Source organism: Protomyces lactucae-debilis, assembly GCF_002105105.1.
Source record: "Protomyces lactucae-debilis strain 12-1054 chromosome Unknown BCR37scaffold_18, whole genome shotgun sequence".
Taxonomy (NCBI): domain Eukaryota; kingdom Fungi; phylum Ascomycota; class Taphrinomycetes; order Taphrinales; family Protomycetaceae; genus Protomyces; species Protomyces lactucae-debilis.
Window position 1 is genome coordinate 142,943 of NW_024468010.1, and position 13,663 is coordinate 156,605.

At 50.9% G+C, this 13,663-nt stretch overlaps 7 protein-coding genes across 7 annotated transcripts; 5 read left to right on the forward strand and 2 right to left on the reverse strand.

The window, feature by feature from the left end:
* Nucleotides 1–219: 219 nt before the first annotated feature.
* Nucleotides 220–1,213, forward strand: BCR37DRAFT_115185 (uncharacterized protein). The gene has a single exon (XM_040865948.1). It carries the CDS (start codon nucleotides 575–577, stop codon nucleotides 1,085–1,087), a length of 513 nt encoding a protein of 170 aa, XP_040723284.1. The 5' UTR covers nucleotides 220–574; the 3' UTR covers nucleotides 1,088–1,213.
* BCR37DRAFT_115186 (uncharacterized protein) lies at nucleotides 1,214–2,079 on the forward strand. The gene has a single exon (XM_040865949.1). It carries the CDS (start codon nucleotides 1,340–1,342, stop codon nucleotides 1,964–1,966), a length of 627 nt encoding a protein of 208 aa, XP_040723285.1. The 5' UTR covers nucleotides 1,214–1,339; the 3' UTR covers nucleotides 1,967–2,079.
* Nucleotides 2,080–2,191: 112 nt separating this feature from the next.
* Nucleotides 2,192–3,289, reverse strand: BCR37DRAFT_350599 (Pex12 amino terminal region-domain-containing protein; the record flags this gene model as incomplete). Its single annotated transcript, XM_040868019.1, has 1 exon — nucleotides 2,192–3,289. One exon carries the CDS (start codon nucleotides 3,287–3,289, stop codon nucleotides 2,192–2,194), a length of 1,098 nt encoding a protein of 365 aa, XP_040723286.1.
* A 321-nt stretch (nucleotides 3,290–3,610) lies between these two features.
* On the forward strand, nucleotides 3,611–6,178 carry BCR37DRAFT_115188 (NatA N-acetyltransferase complex subunit). Its single transcript, XM_040865950.1, has one exon. The coding sequence runs from the start codon at nucleotides 3,905–3,907 to the stop codon at nucleotides 6,113–6,115; it is 2,211 nt and encodes a 736-aa protein (XP_040723287.1). The 5' UTR covers nucleotides 3,611–3,904; the 3' UTR covers nucleotides 6,116–6,178.
* A 1,964-nt stretch (nucleotides 6,179–8,142) lies between these two features.
* BCR37DRAFT_115375 (uncharacterized protein) lies at nucleotides 8,143–9,023 on the forward strand. Its single transcript, XM_040865951.1, has one exon. It carries the CDS (start codon nucleotides 8,374–8,376, stop codon nucleotides 8,857–8,859), a length of 486 nt encoding a protein of 161 aa, XP_040723288.1. The 5' UTR covers nucleotides 8,143–8,373; the 3' UTR covers nucleotides 8,860–9,023.
* Nucleotides 9,024–10,644: 1,621 nt separating this feature from the next.
* Nucleotides 10,645–12,039, forward strand: BCR37DRAFT_405481 (uncharacterized protein; the record flags this gene model as incomplete). Its single annotated transcript, XM_040872087.1, has 1 exon — nucleotides 10,645–12,039. Exon 1 carries the CDS (start codon nucleotides 10,750–10,752, stop codon nucleotides 12,037–12,039), a length of 1,290 nt encoding a protein of 429 aa, XP_040723289.1. The 5' UTR covers nucleotides 10,645–10,749.
* A 210-nt stretch (nucleotides 12,040–12,249) lies between these two features.
* BCR37DRAFT_332824 (uncharacterized protein) lies at nucleotides 12,250–13,050 on the reverse strand (the record flags this gene model as incomplete). Its single annotated transcript, XM_040867078.1, has 1 exon — nucleotides 12,250–13,050. A coding segment is annotated over one exon (801 nt), but the record flags the coding sequence as incomplete, so codon positions are not given.
* Nucleotides 13,051–13,663: the final 613 nt, after the last annotated feature.

Genomic DNA, 13,663 nt, shown 5'->3' on the forward strand with positions numbered 1-13,663 from the left:
GATGGAGATGACAGAAAATTTGAGACAAGCTATAGCAGTAGTAGTAGGATGATATATTGGAATTGAAAGCTCACAGCCTTACAGCGCCTGGCCCATCTTGTAGCAAAGCCAAGCACCATCTCCTTCCGAATCCTTCACTATCCGCCCGTTGGGTGGTGGCTCGAACACCCCACAGGAAGGACGGGCCGCTGAGGTTAGGGAATTGCAAGCTACTGTAGCCACGAGTCCACGACGCTGCTCAACTGCAAGCCTACTTGATCATGCTTGACAGTGACGAAAATCAGCTGCCCTGTCTGAATGAATGCTGACTCATGTCACTGCTGTGCTCTATGGCTACTTCTACCCCGGTTGAAGTTGAGCCAGACCTCGAGACTGCCCTTGGCTCCGTAGTGCCTGCGGCTAATCAGACATCTGCATACTGTCCTTCGGCTGAGTAGCTACGTGACACTCAGACTCCTCTCAAGTACAAACTCTCACTGGCAACTTCTGTTGGCGGTAGCCAAGAAACCGAGGTCCAAGTACTGCCGGGTACCCATCAAGCTATAGCCGAGGTCCCATCACATCGTCGCAAACAATGGAGGGCGCTTTTAGAGGTGCTCGGACTTGTGTCTACCAATATGACCTCACATCTCACCCCAAATTGTCAAACAGTCGTCTCAGGGGACCACGCGAGACTGTGCGAGCCACACCAGAGCTGCTTCCCGACCTCAACAGACAAGTCGACCTTCTTACTTTCAAGGGGATCGATCCCTTCTCAACGAGTCAGTCTGCTCCCTCTGCACAAGGCTTCCTCAGCTGGAGTCATCTCTTTCACGGCGACTGCCCATGTTATCGGTGGCAGAGCCGCGAAATAAGGACATCTCGCGCCATCGTGTCAGATGACTTTACGATCAGCAGTCGTGCAATCTTATTTTACGCTCTCCAGATGTCTAGGAGTACTGTATCGACATCAGATACGAGCCAACCGACCGGAACAAATAAGCTTTGTCACAACTTGCTACTAGCCAAGGAGAACTTTGTGACATCGCGTATTTGCGAGAGCGAGCGCAGTCTAAGCGCTTGTTTGGGTTGCTACACCACATGTTAGCTCCAAGATGAGACGTTATCACGAGGATGAGCGTTCAGACTGGCCAATGATTCGGAACGGCCGGGTCCGCATGGACTGATATGGCGCTTCTATTGGACCAAGTGCTCAAAAACTAACCACATAAGGGGTAAAGCATTTTCGGGTGCGAGATTTTACTGATTCAGGGCTGCCTGAGACTATAAAGACCGGCTCTTCGGCCATCAGGATTAGCCAAGGTTGAAACAACGAGCGATTTTCTGTGAACAAGAGAGAATGCTGAACCTCACTCCCATTTTACTCAGTCTCTTGGCACTGTCTGATCCGTGTCAGGCGACAAAAGAACGGTGTGCGTCGTTCTTCGCTGGTCAGCGATACACCCCTGTCAAGGAGACAGGAAGCAGTTGCAAAGAACTTTGCGAACCCCATTTAGCATACTGGGCAACATTGGATGCGAATCTTGCATTGTACTACAAGTCAGAATCACCCTGCGTAAAGGCGTATGAAGGAGTTTGCGCATTTAAGCGCATGGTTGACTTCACTGACAACTCCGGTGTTGCCAAATGCGACTGCCTGTCTGCCTTGGTCTTCATGAGGGTACAGGTGAAGGGTAATGCTGCCGACGGCTCCAGGTGCGATGAACAGAATTTCTTGGATTTTCTGAACGGGTTAAAGTTCAACAAGACCACGGTCCGCGGCGAAGAAACTGGTTTCGAGGTCAAGGTCCACCAATCGCCTCTGACCTGCCAGAACCACAAAGGTGACAGTAGCCACTGTGCCTGCCCCAAAGATGCAAAGCTATACACAGACACACAACAACCATCCAAGCTCGGCCAACCGATGAACAAATGCACATGGGATCTCGAGGACCACGGTGACGCACCTCCATTCGTCAGCATTTGAGCCACATCAATCTTTGCATCAATTCAGTCAAGCACAAAACCGACAAAAAAATACTGTTCGCCCGATCGTAGTCTTTTATAATTCTCAAGTCTCCTTTTCCTTTAAATCATGAGACGAGCCAACATCTACTGAACGGTACATGTGGTAACGATCCTTGCCTTTCCTCAATGACTGACACGTGAGCAAGCCTGATTTGATATGAGAGCGAGACACGCTATAGTGTAGCTATATCATTAGCCTTCGTAAACCATTGATGCCATTCAACAACCTGACACCTGACACAGGACAAGTTCCATGCCGCTCGACCCATTTGTAGCCACAGACATAGCAAACCACATATCCCGTTTGCAGAGCTGTCGGGTTGACGATCGTCTTGCCACAAATACGGCATTGTTTTGTGCCAGACGCCATGTTCTCTTCTGACGCCATCGATGCAGGTGGTGGCGCAGGGAGGTCTACATTGGAGCTTGTCTTGCGAGCCAATTGTGCGGCAAAGTCAGACTCGCTCCACCATTCGAGGAATTTGAGGAAGAAGATGCCGAGTGGTAGTAGATGCTTCAATGTATTGAATAAGCGAGGAATCAGGATTCTGCTGAATGCGAGAGGCGATAGGGATGAGTTGGGTGGTAGAGCGATGGGTGCGTCAGCGGCTTCTTCAATACGTCTGTAATTTTGGCCGTCGAGTCGTCTGACACGCTGCCTCAGGAAGGCATGAGAGAGCGTATGGTACTCTGAAGAGCCAAACATGTATGCAAGGCTGAAGTAGAGGGTTGAAATGTGGTAGACAGCATTGATGCCCGGATACGCCTTTTTGAAGGCTTGTTTGATGGCGAAGCGTATCCGTTGCTTGCGTGTCGCATTGAGTGGCAGCTCATCAAGTCTGCGCCGTGGCTGACCATGAGCTACTTGATCTTGGGCTCCATAGAGCTCATACTGCTCATCCAGCTTGGCCTTGATGTAGGGGATTCCCACAAGCAATGTGATAGCCCAGATCCTATCTCGTGTCCGCAACGACACAATCTTTGACAAGACGCCAGGCGCGCCTGTTGCGACTCTGCCCAACCGCTGAACACGCGGCGCTCTCTCCCGCTTCAAGCCATAGAAATTCTCTGTAAACGTTCCGCCGAAATGAGTAATGAAGTGGTTCTCAACTAGCGCCATGAGAACAGCATAGAGTTCATCTGATGAGTTTGCGATCCGTAGAAGATAGCGCGGATATCGTTCGGCGTAGTATACGAGGACATAGCGAATGGCGGGTTGGAGGAGGTCGCGCAGCTGGTCTTGTGCGATGAGTTCAAAGAGCGTCGGCCGCGTCGAGTCCATCGACGAGAGATTGGAAAGGAAGTCCATCTCTGCTGATCTCTACTTCAGGCTTAGAGTCACTGAAAGCACAGGCAAGTATCGGTCGATCAACTATCTGCACACGTCCTGTCGTCGCGGAGACATAGAGATCAGATGGGATGGCAATACTCTCGGCCTCTACAGAGACGATGCGCATCAGGCATACGTAGGTATCTTTGACAGCTGTCGACGAGCATGAAGGTGCACAGGAACGCTACAAGGGCAACTACACAACAAAGCAGACGCTGTTTTTGATGGTATCTCTATCGCCGCAATCTATTCTTCCATTCTCTTCCTTCGGCTCTGATCCAAGCATGCCTCAGCCTATGTTTCTCCTACTTTGGCAAGCTCAAGAGATGCAAGCAACATGCTAGCCTGCTTCACTCATCCTGACGCATCTGCAGTCGACAATTCGAAAGTGTCGCGTTGTGCAGTTCATTTGTCTCACGCCTTCTTTTAGCGCGCGACTCGACGTAGAAAGCCTTGAGCTTCAATAGTGAATTAGCACTCTCTCCAGTCGGCCTGCAAGGGTATACGGCCAGTCAGTCAGTCGCTGTGCAGAAGACAGACAACGTCTTTGGGATTGCATAGCAAATCATGCCTCCCAAAGCAGCCGAGTCGGAAGCGAGGGCCCTAGATCGGCCGACAGCCCTCATCTTCAAGCAAGTCCTACATGCCTATGAGACCAAGCAGTACAGTAAAGGTGTCAAGCTCGCTGACTCCGTTCTCAAGAAGTTTCCTGGGAACGGAGAGACACTAGCCATGAAGGGCTTGTTGTTGAGTAACATGGATAAGCGGGACGAAGGTTGGGAGTGTGTACGGAAGGGCCTGCGATGTGATCTCAAATCACATCTATGCTGGCATGTCTACGGCATGCTATACAGAGCAGAGAAGGATTGGGAAGAGGCACTCAAATGTTATGCTCGTGCACTTTCACTCGACCCCTTCAACTTGGTTATTCAACGGGATTTGGCAGTGATTCAGTCTCAATTACGCTTGTACCCTGCATTATGTGAGTCTCGCAATGAATTGATGAAGCGGAATCCCGAGCAACGAGGTAATTGGACGGCGTATGCTGTGGCGTTGTTCCTGAACAAGGATTACAAGGCTGCAGAGAAGGTGCTGGATGACTATGAGGAGCAGTACCTACCCATTAAACCGGTACGCAATGCAGAACACAGTATGACAACGCTATTCAAGAACACCATCCTTGCAGCGTCAGGAGACACGTCAAGCGCTCTGGCGCACATTCGGGCAGTGGACTCTCAAATTCTCGACAAGCTGGAGATTCAAGAGCGAATCGGCCGTTATCAACTAGTATTGGAGCAATATGGAGAAGCCGCAACAACGTATGAAGCACTCATGGATCGCAACCCGGATAGACATCAATACTATGGTCTGCTTGAGAAAGCGCTACAATTACGAGATGCAGAGGGTAGAATACAGGATACAGACAAGTTGCACAAGCACTATATCGAGCTGCAATCGCGGTATCCCAAATCTACCGCAGCGAGACGTTTACCGCTGGATTGGCTTGAAGGTGATGCATTCCGATCCTCTGCGGAAGAGTATCTGCGCAATCTGCTTCAGAAGGGTATTCCCTCTACATTCGTTGATGTCAAGGCGCTCTACAAGGACAAGGCCAAAGCAGATGCCATGGAACAAATCGTTGAGCGGCTTGTTGAAGAATGGAAGACAAAGCCTGTTGAAGCAACGAATGGCCATGGTCATGATCATGATGCAGCGCCCACGTCAGTCTTGTGGAGTCTCTACTTTTTGGCCCAGTCCTATGATTACCGGCGAAATTTGGATCGTGCCATGGAGCTCATCAATGAGGCCGTCATCCACACACCTACGCTCGTCGAATTGCATCTCACCAAAGCACGTATCTTGAAACATATGGGCAAGGTTCAAGAAGCCGCTGAGCAGATGAACCAGGCAAGGGAGCTTGATCTACAAGATCGCTTCATCAACACCAAATGCACTAAATACTACCTACGTGCCGATCAAAATGCAGAAGCCATCAACGCCATCAGTCTCTTCGCCAACACGACACTAGGTGGCGGTGCCATCGGTGACTTACAGGAAATGCAATCGCTGCAATTCCTAGTGGAAGACGGACTCTCTTACCTACGGCAGAAATACATGGGCTTAGCGCTCAAACGCTTTGATAGCGTTCGCAAGGTGATGCAGACTTGGTTTGATGATCTCTACGACTTCCACACATATTGCTTCCGCAAGGCGACGTTGGACGCCTATGTCGAAGCATTGCAGTGGAGTGAAGGTGTTTTTGCTTCGCGTCAGTATAAACGTGCTTGCAGAGGTGCAGTCAGTGCTCTGTTACAGCTCCACCAACACCCTGAACTCAAGCTGGGTCCACTTGACGCTGCAGATGCAACCGATGCCGATAAGAAGAAGGAGAAGAAACGTTTCCAAAAAGTCAGAGCACGCGTTTCTAAGGATGCTACAAAAGAGCCAGAAAAGAAGGATGATGTCAATGCACGCAAGATTGATCAAGATCCAGTGGGTGATAAGCTTGCAGGGAGTACAACACCTTTAGAAGATGCATTGGCGTACATCAAGCCGTGGGTGCTCGCTGCACCGGCGGATCCCGAACCACAGGGACTTTTGGCAGGCGTGTATGCGTCTATGGGTAATTGGGAGGCTGTGCTTGAAGCTCTGCGAAAGGAGAAGGAGCTTGGTCACTCTGAGAACAAGGCTGCTCATCTTGCCGTGGTCAAGGAGGCCCTGGAAGGGGCTGACATGGCAGATGAGCTGAAGTTGCGTATTGAGACGGCTCTTGCATAGACATATTTTGGCATCATCTAGATCTATCTAGACATCTACCCACTTTGCCTACAAAGGAAGCCAAATCACAAGTTAGAGCAGGCTGTCCGATCTCACGCATCAACAATCGATATCCAAACTAAAATCTACAGGACGCCGTCCGTCCAGCACCACCTGATGAAAGTGATTGCCTGAATCATATGCAGACTGTACATACAATCAGGCGAGAAACTCGAAAACGGTTCATAAAATACACGAAGCTTGAGCTGTGACTGCTTGGCAGCCCGAAAGATTGCTCTCAGCACTACTGAGCATCGTTGGAGCTCGATTGACACCTGGAAACCGTCCTCTGCCAGCCTGCTGACAGACAACACACTGTGTGATAAGCCTGGCACGTAAAGACAACCCGTCAACGTCATGATACCTCCATCGACCGAGATGTTAGCACGTCCCACTCCCTTGCAAGCCAATCGATCATCATTTCCAACTGCGATGAACCCCGAATCACGGCCTTGCATGACATCCTGAACTCTGCTGCGGTCTGGCGTCACATGGTGCGTTGCACCTGAATCAACAAGCCAAACTTTGCTGTTCTGTGTGCATATTCAGTATTCGCGCGTGCACCACCCGAGGCAGACCAGAGCAAGAGTAGAAGTATTCACTATCGCTGCCAGCAGCAGGTGTGGCCGCTAACTGGAGCACCTTCTTGCTCTTGCTACTCCCGGTCTTTCTCTTTCACTGAGACCTTCTGTGCTCAGATTTGCCGCACTTCCAGCACCTCGGCACGGCACCATCAGCCACCATAGCCATTGGACTGCTAGCCACAACACCAGCGGCATCATCATGCTTGGAGTTCTCCCAGTTGTCCACAACGGCTTGCTGTAAGAGCAGAAAGTCTGGCTCAGGCTGCCCGCTCAGAATGATGCTCTGAGAAAGGTTCCTCTTCCACGACTGCCAAGAGGGTGGCAAAGCTGCCAAAAGCAGCATTTGCTGATCTTGCCATTTTGGGACGAGAAGTCGACAATGCAAGGAAGCGTGCAATCCTTTTGGCAGCTTTGCCACCCTCTTGGCAGTCGTGGAAGAAGAATCTTTCGCAGAGCATCATTCTGAGCGGGCAGCCTGAGCCAGACTTTCTGCTCTTACAGCAAGCGGTTGTGGACAAATGGGAGAATTCCAAGCATGATGATTGCACATGCAGACTTGGGACGAGAAGTCGACGATGCAAGGAAGCGTGCAATCTCTTTTAGGTTGGCAACTTGCTTCTCCTATGAACACGTCAGCGTGTTCTTATACAGGAGTAGCCCCTGACCACACGTGTCCGCAGTCACAGCTCTAGCATCCCCTGATATGTCTAAGACTCCGCCTTGCTGAGCAGTGACTTGTCCTTCCTTCACCTCACCATGCATTTGGGTTCCATATGTCTAACGCATTCCGGAACTTGATCACCTTGTCGCGAGACAGTGCTTTGGCCGTGATGTCTGCCATCATATCTGTAGTGATAACATAGCTCAGCTCAAAGCACCGCTTTTGATCAGCATCACGCACATAGTGCCATTTGTTAGCAATATGCTTCGTTCTCGGCAATACTCATTGCAAAAAGACAAAAATAGAGGCTAGCTCAGCCTAGCTGGCTCGCACCCAGGAGTTCGCATCAAGTTGAGACCTGTCATCAGAAAGTTGAGACCTGTCGTCAGTAAGTTGGGACCTGTCATACTAATCGTGAGGTGGCAGTCAGCGATTCGTCGCTTGCCATATATCTTGCAACACACTCCTATGAGACCTGCGCTACTTCTTCTGAATGAAGGTAATTGCCACATGTAATCTTACGATGCCCCTGAGATCTAAGCAAGCACACAGCACAGCCATGATTCTTCCAAGTATTATAAAAGGAGCTTCCGCACTGCCAATCCTTGCAGACAGAACCCAAATCCAAAGCATCCTCTTGAGCGAACGCATGCACCACTGGACAACAATCGTGCTTTTTGCCACGCAGCTTCTACAGCTGCAGGCACACCCCAGCCAGCCAGCAGACACTGTTCAATGCGTTCACAACACGGTGCTGAGGTTCAAATTCAAGACACCGCCTGAAGGAGACTGCTTTGCTCCGTGCCAAGCAGTTGCAACGTCAGTCGAGCTTGGATATAAGCCTTGCACTGGCCTTATGCAATGCAGAAGGCGGGGTAACTCATATCTCGAAGTGTGACAGGTACAAATATCTCGGCTTTGAAGTTGACAGTCAAGCACATGGCCCGTGGTCCAGCAAACAGCATCTTGCCAATATGGCGATCAACGCAGCAAGGGCGGCCAACAGAATTCACAGCCTGACCCCAGTGATCGGTCACCTGTCGATCAACTTCAAGAGACTGCTGTACAAGAGCTACGTCGACTGCTATGTGGCATTCTGCGCCCAGATTACGTTTGATGCGCCGCTGGCCCACAGCAAGTGCTTGATATCGATGCAAACCAAATTCTGCAAAAGAGCGCTTGGTCTATCCAAAGGAGCGCCGTCGGCCATCGGCACTGTCGACCTGACGCTGCTCCCAGTGGCAGCCAGGATGAGAGAGATCGCGGTGAAGTACATACGCTACTTGGAGGGCATTGCGGACGAGAGAATTGTGGGCCTAGCTCTGCGCCAGGCGAAGACCAATGCTGAGAAGTTCCCCAGAAAGAAGACTTGGTATGCACAGGTCAAAGCCCTGACAGACCAAGCTGGACTCTCGCAAGATCAGGAAGATTGCCCAGTGAAATTCTCCGACTGGCTGTAGATGCAGGAACACGCAACTTGGCAGAAGACTATCAAAGAAAAAGCTTGCTACGCACACTTGCCAGACATCGACTCCGAAAGCTTCAAGCAGAGGAAGCCATACACGATGGCAGATGGCAGAAACGCGCAATTCATTGCCCGACTGCGATGCGGAGACGACTCCTTGATGATCAACCGAGGCCAAAAGCTGCAGTCCAGAGCCAGAGACACACTGAATATCCCTCGCGAAGCTCGCTTCTGTCCTTCTTGCCGCCCAACCCGAAGTAAAAGAGGACCTGGCGCACGCCTTACTGGATTGCCCGGATCATGCCGATGAGCAGGCTATGATCTCACAAGCCTGGCCCGAGCTGCAAGGGACAGACATACTTCATGCCATCTTGCAGCCGTTTACGAAGCAGACGGGACTCGCCATCAAGGTCGCCACAGGAGTATGCAAGAGGATCAACGCGCGATACGTCGCGCCTACACTGAAAGCTTAAGTGCTTAGAGGTAGGCCCATTGAGCGAGGGGTCTTACTCTGACGTTGTTTGTGCCCGCGGCTCTCTGCTGCAGGTTGCGTAGGGAGTCGTGGTAGACTGCCATTGGTAGTAGCCGAAAACACCGTAGTTTCATAAACTAAAACTTGACAACAAGCCTCAAGAGGAATTTTTCTTTGATCCAAGTTACGACGATAAAAAATCGGATGACACGCAGTGCGCGTGCAACGTTGATATAACGTATACGCAGAGTTCTTGTCTGTCTACACAAGATGGTCAAAAGGATGCCGTCGCAAACTTGAAGAAGCAGTTGGAGGCGAATGATCATACGAAGGAGCTTCAGTTCAAAATCAACATCGAAGGGTCTTCAGGATCCAGTGCCTGCTGGTGATCTCTAAACCGGTCAGGATACCAAACGCAAAGATTGCTCTATCAGACCCGTTCAACTCAGAGCGAGTGCGTCTATCCCCACAATAGTCGATAGTCAACTTTTCGATGCCTTAGCTATAACTTGAGACACACATTTACAGTTAGTTCGTTCCGGGTTACGTTGTGACCAGTGGATTATCCCGGTACTGCGGCGCGTAGCGTTTCCGAGCCAAGTTGTAGTTTTGTGATTCGATGAGATACCCATGCCGCCCATCTGAAGCTTCCAGGGTGGGTTGACCCAAAGAGAACACAGCGACCTTTTTGTGTGCTTTGTTTGCTGTGAAGCATGGCCATCGCACCTGAATCCTCTGCTGCGATTTGATTCTGTACTGCGTTACTTTGTTGCATTGCTCTGCGCTTCATTGCTCACCTGCTGCGACTTGACAGTGTGCTGAACCTTGACTATGCGTTCCATTGCTTGCTGCGACTCGGCTGTGCGCTCCATCGCCTACTTGCAGCGAACTCATGCGCTATATTCCTTACCAGCTGCATTTGTTTCCTCCTACAACATCGCTTTGTGCTTCCTGTCGACCATACACTGCGACTCGCAAGGGACGTCATCGGCACACCCGCGTTCGTATGATTAAGAGTCCGGGTATCACATGCGACGGCTCTGATGCCGCACGCACTGGTCTGCAGCACGCTTCTTGCTCATGTTCAATCGTCGTTGCTCTCAGGTGGTTACTGAAGCTTCTGGTGAGTGTCCTGCGCCCAGCGAAACAACTTCAATCACTCGCAACTGCATTCATACTGCAGCCTACATACGCAGAGATCCTGCCACTGCCATGCTTTGCCTGCTGATTTCCACTGCCAGTCATGGCTCCTGCTTTGCTAGTCTGCATCTCGCAAGCTTTAGAATATCCCGTGAAAGATAGTGATGGAGCAGATCCCAAGACTCTTTCTCCTGCTCATCCATACCGTCCGTCAAGTGAACAACTTGCTGTGGCCTCACACTTGAAGCTCACCTTACATCTTCATCCTGCTCAATGCCCTTCCGTGGCGCTAAGCGCTCCCTGAACGCTCGCTTCAACAGCCTACAGGTACCACCCACAGACACTCGTGCATTGCCATCTCTAACGTACTCACAGGATGAAGTAGGACTCTCGAAAGTCCAGCCAGCGAAGCAGGCGCAGCAGCAGACGTATGACTATCGTAAAGTCAGATCGTGTGTCCCTGATGAATACAACACGGCAGGCAAGGGACTGGACTTGTCGCGCTTCAGACACCATCCTACAGACGATCATGCTTCCCAGGGGCGCTCGCCGCTACAAGACCTTGGAGGATACGACAATCAACGAGGCAGCTATGTTGACGACAAGGTGAACAAGAGTATGGCATACGAGAAGGCAGACGACTCAGAGTGTCCACCTCTAGACTATAATCAGCAAAGTCACTGGTTCTCATCCTCCCAGCATCCATCATACGCACCAGATCAAGGGCACGTCAGTCGCGTATCAAGTCCACCCGCAATAACGAGTGAGCCTATCTTGCCATTCTCGCGTAATCCAAAGCGTTTGCTAGATCAACCAACCTCTTCGCCAGTCCTGCACAGACCTTTTGGAAGGCGTGCCAATAGACCTGCGTTCACTGCTCCGAGACTACAGCTGCCATCGCTGCTGCCGGTTGGAGATGAGTTTTTGAATGAGGAGACGTGGCTGTCTGACGCAGATCTGCTTGAAGCCATGGGTGATGATGGACCCAGTAAGCCTACTCCTCGTACAACCTCCTCATCGCGATTGGAAGAGCACACTCGAACGACTGCCAAAGCCGCAGCACCGCAAAAGAAGCAGCTCTACATTGCTGATGCTGAAGCTCAGTACAAACGTGCATGTGAAGATTCCACGTCACTTGTAAAAGCACAAGCTCCTGGTCGACGACGCAAACGCACCTTTGACCCAAGCGTCTTTGCTACAAAGAAAAGGTCACTCGATATCTCACACACCCCTATCGAGTCTGAGGCACAGAAAGTGATGTCTCGAGTGGATAGAGACGTGATTGAGCTCTCGAGTTCGGATGTCCCTGAGGCGGCCAAATCGAGCACACAGGTCGTACAGCAGCCGAAACGACAGCGTACAGACAAAAGCCTTGAAAAGCGTGTGCAGCAAGCAGAAAGATGTGCGGAGAAGAAGAATGCCTTCTTCTCCACGGACGGCGTGTTTGTGCCTTCGTGGGCGCAGTTGCCAAGTCCAGCAAAGAAAGCACCAGAGCAGGGTCTCAGCAGACTTGAAGCTGTGTTGCTGGATGACTTGTCAGAGTCAGAAGAAGACCTGATTTGAGTGAGCTTGTGCCATAGAATACAAAGCCGAGAACATATACATGCATGAAGAGCTGCCTTAAGGGCTGATATACCCAGACCGCTCAACAACATCTTCTGGCTCCTCGTCCATCGTTTGCTCATTGAGTAATCTTGTCCGCGAGTCTTCTTCTTCATCGAGCTCACGTTGTCGACGTTCCCGCTCAATTTGCCGGCGCTCACCCCATTTGAACTTGCTCTTGCTGCGGTAATAGAGACAGATGGAAAGCAAAGCACACTGTAACGCACCCGTGACCAGAAACAAAACCCAGCTGGACCACCGAACGCCGGGTCGTTGAGCAATACTCCAGGCAAACAAGAAACTCCCCGGTGCTTGTACTGCAAGGGTCGTCGTGGACAAACTACCTGCTGATTTCCGTTTCAGCGTAGTGAGGATCTGTGGTAGATACTGACAGGCTGATAGTACCATCGCCGTACCACCCAACCAATTCGCCCAGACAATGGCACGTTCTCTCGTCGCTGATTTCCGTAGAAAGGAGAGTGAGATGGCAGTAAAGGTGATGAAGTGCGCCAATGCCACCAAGGACACACCCAGTGATATATTCCAAGCAAGCGATGTATGGCGGGGTACATGCCGCGCAACAGGGACCGGTGTTCCTTGACGTGCTTGCGAGCTCGATGTATTGCTACTCGCTGCACTTGTTGGCACAGTCGCTTGTTGTGGGAAGTATCGCGGTCGTGGAAAGTAAATCAAAAACAAGACTACTGTCGTCGTGAACATGATCCATTGCAGTAAGAGCTGGACGACACCAAGTGAATTCGCGAAACAGACGCCGGATGAAAGGACGCTGCAGCAACGAAGCACATTCCATTGTAGGACGGCGATATTGATGAGAGAATTGGTACAGGACGTGACACCAAGAAGTAGGAAGAAGGGTGAGAGTCCCTCTGATGTGCGCAGGCGGCGAATACGCAGGTGTTGCGGAAGGTAGGAGAGGATGATGCCGGCTGAGATGAGGAGCGAGACAACGAGATTGCCCTTGTCGATGTGATCAATATCGGTGCACTCAATGGCGCTCATAGCATTGAAGGTGCTTGCTCGCTTGCTCTTGCTGCTGCTGCCGATAGCCTGAGGCCGTTTGATGTGTTGTTTTGCGACTTTGGTCGGTTTCTTGGTTGAGTCTGATGTGGAGAAGCGTCATCACAGCAACCAACCACTTCAATGGCGGTGGCAGATACAGAATGTGCACTTTCCTTGAACTCAAGTGGCTAGCTTCTTGCTTCTTGTCAACAGTCAAGTAGTCTTGAGTGTGGACTTGAGGTCTTTGTCACAGCTGAAGCTACGTATCCATCGGCACGCAAACGTTTACTGCCTTCGTACAAGCCCTTGTCAGAGTTCCATTTTTTTTGCGGCTACAAGCAGACTGACGTCAGATGAAGTTAAAAGAAGAGATGGGTCAAGTCTATGGTGAAGCAAAGGCTGAATATGTCCGCGGTACGACGAGCAACGAAGCCTAGAATTGGTTGACAACGCAGTGCTCTTGGATCTACGTAGAGAGTGGAGGCTAGGAACAGCACTGCCTATGCCATTCGTCACCACACCCTGGTATTGCATGCGGGGTGCCCTCATAGTGGCAAGCGCAGAG

Coding starts and splice junctions, on each gene's coding strand:
- BCR37DRAFT_115185 (XM_040865948.1), top strand. CDS start 575: ATGGAGGGCGCTTTTAGAGGTGCTCGGACTTGTGTCTACCAATATGAC.
- BCR37DRAFT_115188 (XM_040865950.1), top strand. CDS start 3,905: ATGCCTCCCAAAGCAGCCGAGTCGGAAGCGAGGGCCCTAGATCGGCCG.
- BCR37DRAFT_115186 (XM_040865949.1), top strand. CDS start 1,340: ATGCTGAACCTCACTCCCATTTTACTCAGTCTCTTGGCACTGTCTGAT.
- BCR37DRAFT_115375 (XM_040865951.1), top strand. CDS start 8,374: ATGGCGATCAACGCAGCAAGGGCGGCCAACAGAATTCACAGCCTGACC.